Consider the following 10,771-nt stretch of genomic DNA (forward strand, 5'->3'; position numbering starts at 1 on the left):
GGAGGGTCCCTGCAAGCGCTCCCGTCTCTGGGAAGGCCCCTGGTTGCAGTAGTTTTTGCTCTATTTAGAGCTCTGGGAGAAGTAACGTTAACCAAACACACCGCCGCCCATCACATTTCCAGTATCATCGCATTCTGGAGAAGGCAATGGAGAATAATATCAACAGGAAAACATAAGTTGAGGTGTTGTGCTGACTGACTGCTCTCTGCTCCTATTGGCTGTAATTTGGTGGGTTAAAGAATAGTCCACCAATCACAGTTAAGTAAGGGACTGCTTGAGGTATATAATATACAGTGTATGACACGACGGTTAAGCATGTCGTAGGGCCCACCGGGACCCTTGGTACGGTTCCTGGGGTCGGCGCCAGCCCTGGGAGCTCTGCTCTCCCTGGCTACCATCCCGGAGAGGGCCCCTGGGTGCAACGCTGTCCCTGGGAGGGCCTCTGGGTTCTCCACCGTCCCTGGCAAGACCCTGGGAGCACCAGTGTCCTTGGGAGAGCCTATGTGAGCGCCGCTGTCGCTGGCAGAGCCCCTGGGAGGGCTGCCGTTTCTGGGAGGACCCCTTGGAAGGCCACTGTCCCAGGGAGAGAACCTGGGGGCGCCAGCACCACTGGCAAGGCCCCTGAAGCCGCCACTGCCTCTGGCAAGGCCCTTAAGGACGCCACTGCCTCTGGTAAGGTCCCTGGGGGCACCACCGCCTGTTGCAGGGCCCCTGGGTGCGCCGTCGTCCATGGGAAGGTCCCTGGGGCGCTGCTGTCACTGGGAGTGTCAATGGGGGCACCGCCATCTCTGGGAGGGCCCTTGGGAGCGTCCCTGTCCCTGGGAGCGTCCTGGCTTGCGCTACCGCCTTTGGCATGGTCACTGCGGGCGCTGCTGTTCCTGGGAGAGCCCCTGAGAGGGCCAATGTCCCTGGATGAGCCTGTAGGGGTGCCACCGCCCATGGCACGGGCCCTGGGAGAACTCCTGTCCTTGGGAGGATCCCTACAAGCGCTCATGTCCCTGGGAGGGCCGTGGTTGCAGTAGTTTTGCACTATTTAGAGCTCTGGGAGAAGCAACGTTAAATAAATACCCCACCGCCCATCACATTTCTAGTATCATCACATTCTGAAGAAGGTAATGGAGAATAATATCAACAGGAAAGCATAAGTTGAGGTGTTTGCTGACTGCCAGCTCTCTGCTCCTATTGGCTGTAACTTGGTGGGTTAAAAGAATAGTCCACCAATCACAGTTAAGTAAGGGACTGCTGGATGTATGTAATATATATATGACACTATGGACAATCTTGCCATAGGGCTCCTGGGGACCCTTGGTACGATTTCTGGGGTCGGCGCTTCCCCTGGGAGGGTCCCTGGGAGCTCCGCTGTCCATGACATGGCCCCAGTGGACGCCACCGCTCCTGAGAGGGTCTCTGGGAGAGCTGCTGTCCCAGGAAGAGCCCCTGGTGACGATAGCGCCCCTGGCAAGGCCTCTGAGGGCCCCACCGTCTCTGGCAAGGCCCCAGGGGCCGCGAACGCCCCTTGCAGGACCCCTGGGGGTGCTCACGTGCCTGGGAGGGCCCCTGAGCTACCGATGGCCCTGTGAGTGTCCCTGATGGCGCTATCGTCTCTCGCAAGGCCCCTTGGGGCGCCACCGCCATTGAAGGGCACCTGGAGACGCCGATGTCCCTCAGAGTACTCCTAGGACGCCGCTGTCACTGGAAGAGTCCCCAGGGTGCTGCAGCCCCTGGGAGGGTCCCTGCAAGCGCTCCCGTCTCTGGGAAGGCCCCTGGTTGCAGTAGTTTTTGCTCTATTTAGAGCTCTGGGAGAAGCAACGTTAACCAAATACACCGCCGCTCATCACATTTCCAGTATCATCGCATTCTGGAGAAGGCAATTGAGAATAATATCAACAGGAAAACATAAGTTGAGGTGTTGTGCTGAATGACTGCTTTCTGCTCCTATTGGCTGTAATTTGGTGGGTTAAAGAATAGTCCACCAATCACAGTTAAGTAAGGGACTGCTTGAGGTATATAATATACAGTGTATGACACGACGGTTAAGCATGTCGTACGGCCCACCGGGATCCTTGGTACGGTCCCTGGGGTCGGCGCCAGCCCTGGGAGCTCTGCTCTCCCTGGCTACCATCCCGGAGAGGGCCCCTGGGTGCAACGCTGTCCCTGGGAGGGCCCCTGGGTTCGCCACCGTCCCTGGCAAGACCCTGGGAGCACCAGTGTCCTTGGGAGAGCCCATGTGAGCCCCGCTGTCGCTGGCAGAGCCACTGGGGACGCGCCACTGCCCTTGGCAAAGCCCCTGGGAGTGCTGCCGTTTCTGGGAGGACCCCCTTGGGAAGGCTAGCTGTCCCAGAGGTGAGCAGGGGCGCGCCAGCACCACTGTGCAGGAGCCCCTGAGGCCTTGCTCCTCTGCTTAGGAAGGCCCTTGAGGACGCCTTCACTGCACTCTGGCAAGGAGTCCCTGGGGGCACCTGCCGCCTGTTGCAGAGCCCCTGGGTGTGCCGTCGTCCATGGGAGGCCCCTGGGAGAGCCCCTGCAAGCGCTCCCGTCCTTGGGAAGGTCCCTCCAAGCACTTCAGTCCCTGGGAGGGCCCCTGGTTGCAGTAGCTTTTCCACTATTTAGAGCTCTGGGAGAAGCAATTTTAAATAAATACACCGCCGCTCATCACATTTCCAGTATCTTTGCATTCTGAAGAAGGTAATGGAGAATAATATCAACAGGAAAACATAAGTTGGGGTGTTATGCTGAGTGACTGCTCTCTGCTCCTATTGGCTGTAATTTGGTGGGTTAAAAAATAGTCCACCAATCACAGTTAAGTAAGGGGACTGCTTGGGGTATGTAATAATATACAGTGTATGACACGACAGTTAAGCATGTGTGGGGCCCACCGGGACCCTTAGTACGGTCCCTGGGGTCGGCGCCAGCCCTGGGAGCTCTGCTGTCCCTGGCTACCATCCCGGAGAGGGCCCCTGGGTGCGTCGCTGTCCCTGGGAGGGCCCCTGGGTTCGCCACCGTCCCTGGCAAGACCCTGGGAGCACCAGTGTCCTTGGGAGAGCCCATGTGAGCCCCACTGTCGCTGGCAGAGCCACTGGGGACGCGCCGCTGTCGCTGGCAGAGCCCCTGGGAGGGCTGCCATTTCTGGGAGGACCCCTTGGAAGGCCACTGTCCCAGGGAGAGAACCTGGGGGCGCCAGCACCACTGGCAAGGCCCCTGAAGCCGCCACTGCCTCTGGCAAGGCCCTTAAGGACGCCACTGCCTCTGGCAAGGTCCCTGGGGGCACCACCGCCTGTTGCAGGGCCCCTGGGTGCGCCGTCGTCCATGGGAGGGTCCCTGGGGCGCTGCTGTCACTGGGAGAGTCAATGGGGGCACCGCCATCTCTGGGACGGCCCTTGGGAGTGTCCCTGTCCCTGGGAGCGTCCTGGCTTGCGCTACCGCCTTTGGCACTGTCCCTGCGGGCGCTACTGTTCCTGGGAGAGCCCCTGAGTGGGCCAATGTCCCTGGATGAGCCGCAACAGGTTGCCACCGCCTTGGCACGGGCCCTGGGAGAACTCTGTCCTTGGGAGGATCCCTAAGCGCTCATGTCCTGGGGCCGTGGTTGCAGTGGTTTGCCTATTTAGAGCTCTGGGAGAAAGCAACGGTCAAATAAATACCCCACCGCCCATCACATTTCTAGTAATATGCATTCTGGAAAGAGGTAGTAGAATAATATCCAACAGGAAAGCATAAGTTGAGGTGTTTGCTGACTGCCAGCTCTCTGCTCCTATTGGCTGTAACTTGGTGGGTTAAAAGAATAGTCCACCAATCACAGTTAAGTAAGGGACTGCTGGATGTATGTAATATATATATGACACTATGGACAATCTTGCCATAGGGCTCCTGGGGACCCTTGGTACGATTTCTGGTGTCGGCGCTTCCCCTGGGAGGGTCCCTGGGAGCTCCGCTGTCCATGACATGGCCCCAGTGGACGCCACCGCTCCTGTGAGGGTCTCTGGGAGAGCTGCTGTCCCAGGAAGAGCCCCTGGTGGCGAAACCCTGCTTAGGGCCTCTGAGAACCCCCCACCGTCTCTGTAGGGCCCCAGGGGCCGCAAACGCCCAGGACCCCTGAAGTGCTCACGTGCCTGCTGGGGAGGGCCCTGGAGCTACTCGATATTTTCTGGGGTGTCCTGATGGCGCTATCGTCTCTGGCAAGGCCCCTTGGGGCGCCACCGCCATTGAAGGGCACCTGGAGACGCCGATGTCCCTCAGAGTACTCCTAGGACGCCGCTGTCACTGGAAGAGTCCCCAGGGTGCCGCAGCCCCTGGGAGGGTCCCTGCAAGCGCTCCCGTCTCTGGGAAGGCCCCTGGTTGCAGTAGTTTTTGCTCTATTTAGAGCTCTGGGAGAAGCAACGTTAACCAAATACACCGCCGCTCATCACATTTCCAGTATCATCGCATTCTGGAGAAGGCAATGGAGAATAATATCAACAGGAAAACATAAGTTGAGGTGTTGTGCTGACTGACTGCTCTCTGATCCTTTTGGCTGTAATTTGGTGGGTTAAAGAATAGTCCACCAATCACAGTTAAGTAAGGGACTGCTTGAGGTATATAATATACAGTGTATGACACGACGGTTAAGCATGTCGTAGGGCCCACCGGGACCCTTGGTACGGTCCCTGGGGTTGGCGCCAGCCCTGGGAGCTCTGCTCTCCCTGGCTACCATCCCGGAGAGGGCCCCTGGGTGCAACGGTGTCCCTGGGAGGGCCTCTGGGTTCTCCACCGTCCCTGGCAAGACCCTGGGAGCACCAGTGTCCTTGGGAGAGCCTATGTGAGCGCCGCTGTCGCTGGCAGAGCCCCTGGGAACGCGCCACTGCCCTTGGCCAAGCCCCTGGGAGTGCTGCCGTTTCTGGGAGGACCCCTTGGAAGGCCACTGTCCCAGGGAGAGAACTTATGGGCGCCAGCACCACTGGCAAGGCCCCTGAAGGCGCCACTGCCTCTGGCAAGGCCCTTGAGGACTCCACTGCCTCTGGCAAGGTCCCTGGGGCCACCACCGCCTGTTGCAGGGCCCCTGGGTGTGCCGTCGTCCATGGGAGGGCCCCTGGGACGCCGCTGTCACTGGAAGAGTCCCCAGGGTGCAAAAGTCCCTGGGAGTGTCCCTGCAAGCGCTCCCGTCTCTGGGAATGCCCCTGGTTGCAGTAGTTTTTGCTCTATTTAGAGCTCTGGGAGAAGCAACGTTAAATAAATACACCGCCACTCATCACATTTCCAGTATCATCGCATTCTGGAGAAGGCAATGGAGAATAATATCAACAGGAAAACATAAGTTGAGGTGTTGTGCTGACTGACTGCTCTCTGCTCCTATTGGCTGTAATTTGGTGGGTTAAAGAATAGTCCACCAATCACAGTTAAGTAAGGGACTGCTTGAGGTATATAATATACAGTGTATGACACGACGGTTAAGCATGTCGTAGGGCCCACCGGGACCCTTGGTACGGTCCCTGGGGTCGGCGCCAGCCCTGGGAGCTCTGCTCTCCCTGGCTACCATCCCGGAGAGGGCCCCTGGGTGCAACGCTGTCCCTGGGAGGGCCCCTGGGGTGTCCACCGTCCCTGGCAAGACACTGGGAGCACCAGAGTCCTTGGGAGAGCCTATGTGAGCGCCGCTGTCGCTGACAGGGCCCCTGGGAATACGCCACTGCCCTTGGCCAAGCCCCTAGGAGTGCTGCCGTTTCTGGGAGGACCCCTTGGAAGGCCACTGTCCTAGGGAGAGAACTTATGGGCGCCAGCACCACTGGCAAGGCTCTTGAAGGCGCCACTGCCTCTGGCAAGGCCCTTGAGGACGCCACTGCCTCTGGCAAGGTCCCTGGGGGCACCACCGCCTGTTGCAGGGCCCCTGGGTGTGCCGTCGTACATGGGAGGGCCCCTGGGACGCCGCTGTTACTGGAAGAGTCCCCAGGGTGCAAAACTCCCTGGGAGTGTCCCTGCAAGTGCTCCCGTCTCTGGGACGGCCCCTGGTTGCAGTAGTTTTTGCTCTATTTAGAGCTCTGGGAGAAGCAACGTTAAATAAACACACCGCCACCCATCACATTTCCAGTATCATCACATTCTGAAGAAGGTAATGGAGAATAATATCAACAGGAAAACATAAGTTGAGGTGTTGTGCTGACTGACTGCTCTCTGCTCCTATTGGCTGTAATTTGGTGGGTTAAAGAATAGTCCACCAATCACAGTTAAGTAAGGGACTGCTTGAGGTACATAATATACAGTGTATGACACGACGGTTAAGCATGTCGTAGGGCCCACCGGGACCCTTGGTACGGTCCCTGGGGTCGGCGCCAGCCCTGGGAGCTCTGCTGTCCCTGGCTACCATCCCGGAGAGGGCCCCTGGGTGCGTCGCTGTCCCTGGGAGGGCCCCTGGGTTCGCCACCGTCCCTGGCAAGGCCCTGGGAGCACCAATGTCCTTGGGAGAGCCCATGTGAGCGCCGCTGTCGCTGGCAGAGCCCCTGGGAGGGCTGCCGTTTCTGGGAGGACCCCTTGGAAGGCCACTGTCCCAGGGAGAGAACCTGGGGGCGCCAGCACCACTGGCGAGGCCCCTGAAGCCGCCACTGCCTCTGGCAAGGCCCTTAAGGACGCCACTGCCTCTGGCAAGGTCCCTGGGGGCACCACCGCCTGTTGCAGGGCCCCTGGGTGCGCCGTCGTCCATGGGAGGGTCCCTGGGGCGCTGCTGTCACTGGGAGAGTCAATGGGGGCACCGCCATCTCTGGGAGGGCCCTTGGGAGCGTCCCTGTCCCTGGGAGCGTCCTGGCTTTCGCTACCGCCTTTGGCACGGTCCCTGCGGGCGCTGCTGTTCCTGGGAGAGCCCCTGAGTCTGCCAATGTCCCTGGATGAGCCTGTAGGGGTGCCACCGCCCATGGCACGGGCCCTGGGAGAACTCCTGTCCCTGGGAGGATCCCTACAAGCGCTCATGTCCCTGGGAGGGCCGTGGTTGCAGTAGTTTTGCATTATTTAGAGCTCTGGGAGAAGCAACGTTAAATAAATACCCCACCGCCCATCACATTTCTAGTATCATCACATTCTGAAGAAGGTAATGGAGAATAATATCCAACAGGAAAGCATAAGTTGAGGTGTTTGCTGACTGCCAGCTCTCTGCTCCTATTGGCTGTAACTTGGTGGGTTAAAAGAATAGTCCACCAATCACAGTTAAGTAAGGGACTGCTGGATGTATGTAATATATATATGACACTTTTGACAATCTTGCCATAGGGCTCCTGGGGACCCTTGGTACGATTTCTGGGGTCGGCGCTTCCCCTGGGAGGGTCCCTGGGAGCTCCGCTGTCCATGACATGGCCCCAGTGGACGCCACCGCTCCTGAGAGGGTCTCTGGGAGAGCTGCTGTCCCAGGAAGAGCCCCTGGTGACGATAGCGCCCCTGGCAAGGCCTCTGAGGGCCCCACCGTCTCTGGCAAGGCCCCAGGGCCGGGGAACGCCCCTGGAGACTGCCTGGAGGGAATTTTGAGCCACGAAGCGGCCCTGTGAGTGTCCTCCTTGATGGCGCCATTTCGTTCTGGGCAAGGCCTCAGCTACCATTGAAGGCACCTGGAGGCCGATGTCCTCGTGAGTAATTTAGGACGCTGATGTCACTGGAAGAGTCCTTTAAAGCGGTGTTCTAGAACCCTGCAAGCGCTCCTTGTCTTGGGAAGGCCCCTGTTTAGAAGCTGCTCTATTTAGAGCTCTGGGAGTAGCTACAACGTTAACCAAATTACACCGCCATCACATTTGTGCATCATCGCATTCCCCAGAAGGCAATGGAGAACAATATCAACAGGAAAGCATAAGTTGAAAAGCAGCTGACTGACCGTTTTCAGCCCTATTGGCTGTAATTTGGTGTATGCAGTCCACCAACTGCTGTGTTAGCAAGTAGACTGCTTGAGGGCAATACAGTGTATGACACGACGGTTAAGCATGTCGTACGGCCCACCGGGACCCTTGGTACGGTCCCTGGGGTCGGCGCCAGCCCTGGGAGCTCTGCTCTCCCTGGCTACCCTCCCGGAGAGGGCCCCTGGGTGCAACGCTGTCCCTGGGAGGGCCCTGGGTTCTCCACCGTCCCTGGCAAGACCCTGGGAGCACCAGTGTCCTTCGGAGAGCCTATGTGAGCGCCGCTGTCGCTGGCAGGGCCCCTGGGAACACGCCACTGCCCTTGGCCAAGCCTCTAGGAGTGCTGCCGTTTCTGGGAGGACCCCTTGGAAGGCCACTGTCCCAGGGAGAGAACTTATGGGCGCCAGCACCACTGGCAAGGCCCCTGAAGGCGCCACTGCCTCTAGCAAGGCCCTTGAGGACGCCACTGCCTCTGGCAAGGTCCCTGGGGGCACCACCGCCTGTTGCAGGGCCCCTGGGTGTGCCGTCGTACATGGGAGGGCCCCTGGGACGCCGCTGTTACTGGAAGAGTCCCCAGGGTGCAAAAGTCCCTGGGAGTGTCCCTGCAAGCGCTCCCGTCTCTGGGAATGCCCCTGGTTGCAGTAGTTTTTGCTCTATTTAGAGCTCTGGGAGAAGCAACGTTAAATAAACACACCGCCACCCATCACATTTCCAGTATCATCACATTCTGAAGAAGGTAATGGAGAATAATATCAACAGGAAAACATAAGTTGAGGTGTTGTGCTGACTGACTGCTCTCTGCTCCTATTGGCTGTAATTTGGTGGGTTAAAGAATAGTCCACCAATCACAGTTAAGTAAGGGACTGCTTGAGGTAAATAATATACAGTGTATGACACGACGGTTAAGCATGTCGTAGGGCCCACCGGGACCCTTGGTACGGTCCCTGGGGTCGGCGCCAGCCCTGGGAGCTCTGCTGTCCCTGGCTACCATCCCGGAGAGGGCCCCTGGGTGCGTCGCTGTCCCTGGGAGGGCCCCTGGGTTCGCCACCGTCCCTGGCAAGACCCTGGGAGCACCAGTGTCCTTGGGAGAGCCCATGTGAGCCCCGCTGTCGCTGGCAGAGCCACTGGGGACGCGCCGCTGTCGCTGGCAGAGCCCCTGGGAGGGCTGCCATTTCTGGGAGGACCCCTTGGAAGGCCACTGTCCCAGGGAGAGAACCTGGGGGCGCCAGCACCACTGGCAAGGCCCCTGAAGCCGCCACTGCCTCTGGCAAGGCCCTTAAGGACGCCACTGCCTCTGGCAAGGTCCCTGGGGGCACCACCGCCTGTTGCAGGGCCCCTGGGTGCGCCGTCGTCCATGGGAGGGTCCCTGGGGCGCTGCTGTCACTGGGAGAGTCAATGGGGGCACCGCCATCTCTGGGACGGCCCTTGGGAGTGTCCCTGTCCCTGGGAGCGTCCTGGCTTGCGCTACCGCCTTTGGCACTGTCCCTGCGGGCGCTACTGTTCCTGGGAGAGCCCCTGAGTGGGCCAATGTCCCTGGATGAGCCTGTAGGGGTGCCACCGCCCATGGCACGGGCCCTGGGAGAACTCCTGTTCCTGGGAGGATCCCTACAAGCGCTCATGTCCCTGGGAGGGCCGTGGTTGCAGTAGTTTTGCACTATTTAGAGCTCTGGGAGAAGCAACGTTAAATAAATACCCCACCACCCATCACATTTCTAGTATCATCACATTCTGAAGAAGGTAATTGGAGAATAATATCCAACAGGAAAGCATAAGTTGAGGTGTTTGCTGACTGCCAGCTCTCTGCTCCTATTGGCTGTAACTTGGTGGGTTAAAAGAATAGTCCACCAATCACAGTTAAGTAAGGGACTGCTGGATGTATGTAATATATATATGACACTATGGACAATCTTGCCATAGGGCTCCTGGGGACCCTTGGTACGATTTCTGGGGTCGGCGCTTCCCCTGGGAGGGTCCCTGGGAGCTCCGCTGTCCATGACATGGCCCCAGTGGACGCCACCGCTCCTGAGAGGGTCTCTGGGAGAGCTGCTGTCCCAGGAAGAGCCCCTGGTGACGATAGCGCCCCTGGCAAGGCCTCTGAGGGCCCCACCGTCTCTGGCAAGGCCCCAGGGGCCGCAAATGCCCCTTGCAGGACCCCTTGGGGTGCTCACGTGCCTGGGAGGGCCCCTGAGCTACCGATGGCCCTGTGAGTGTCCCTGATGGCGCTATCGTCTCTGGCAAGGCCCCTTGGGGCGCCACCGCCATTGAAGGGCACCTGGAGACGCCGATGTCCCTCAGAGTACTCCTAGGACGCCGCTGTCACTGGAAGAGTCCCCAGGGTGCCGCAGCCCCTGGGAGGGTCCCTGCAAGCGCTCCCGTCTCTGGGAAGGCCCCTGGTTGCAGTAGTTTTTGCTCTATTTAGAGCTCTGGGAGAAGTAACGTTAACCAAACACACCGGCGCCCATCACATTTCCAGTATCATCGCATTCTGGAGAAGGCAATGGAGAATAATATCAACAGGAAACCATAAGTTGAGGTGTTGTGCTGACTGACTGCTCTCTGCTCCTATTGGCTGTAATTTGGTGGGTTAAAGAATAGTCCACCAATCACAGTTAAGTAAGGGACTGCTTGAGGTATATAATATACAGTGTATGACACGACGGTTAAGCATGTCGTAGGGCCCACCGGGACCCTTGGTACGGTTCCTGGGGTCGGCGCCAGCCCTGGGAGCTCTGCTGTCCCCGGATACCATCCCGGAGAGGGCCCCTGGGTTTAACGCTGTCCCTGGGAGGGCCCCTGGGTTCGCCACCGTCCCTGGCAAGACCCTGGGAGCACCAGTGTCCTTGGGAGAGCCCATGTGAGCCCCGCTGTCGCTGGCAGAGCCACTGGGGACGCGCCACTGCCCTTGGCAAAGCCCCTGGGAGTGCTGCCGTTTCTGG

The 10,771-nt window shown here is 59.0% G+C and overlaps 1 protein-coding gene across 1 annotated transcript; it reads right to left on the reverse strand.

Moving 5' to 3' along the window:
• Positions 1 to 9,731: 9,731 nt before the first annotated feature.
• On the reverse strand, positions 9,732 to 10,097 carry LOC121859366. The gene has a single exon (XM_042356143.1). The coding sequence runs from the start codon at positions 10,095 to 10,097 to the stop codon at positions 9,732 to 9,734; it is 366 nt and encodes a 121-aa protein (XP_042212077.1).
• Positions 10,098 to 10,771: the final 674 nt, after the last annotated feature.

This window comes from Homarus americanus, unplaced genomic scaffold (assembly GCF_018991925.1).
Source record: "Homarus americanus isolate GMGI-L3 unplaced genomic scaffold, GMGI_Hamer_2.0 scaffold19071, whole genome shotgun sequence".
Taxonomy (NCBI): domain Eukaryota; kingdom Metazoa; phylum Arthropoda; class Malacostraca; order Decapoda; family Nephropidae; genus Homarus; species Homarus americanus.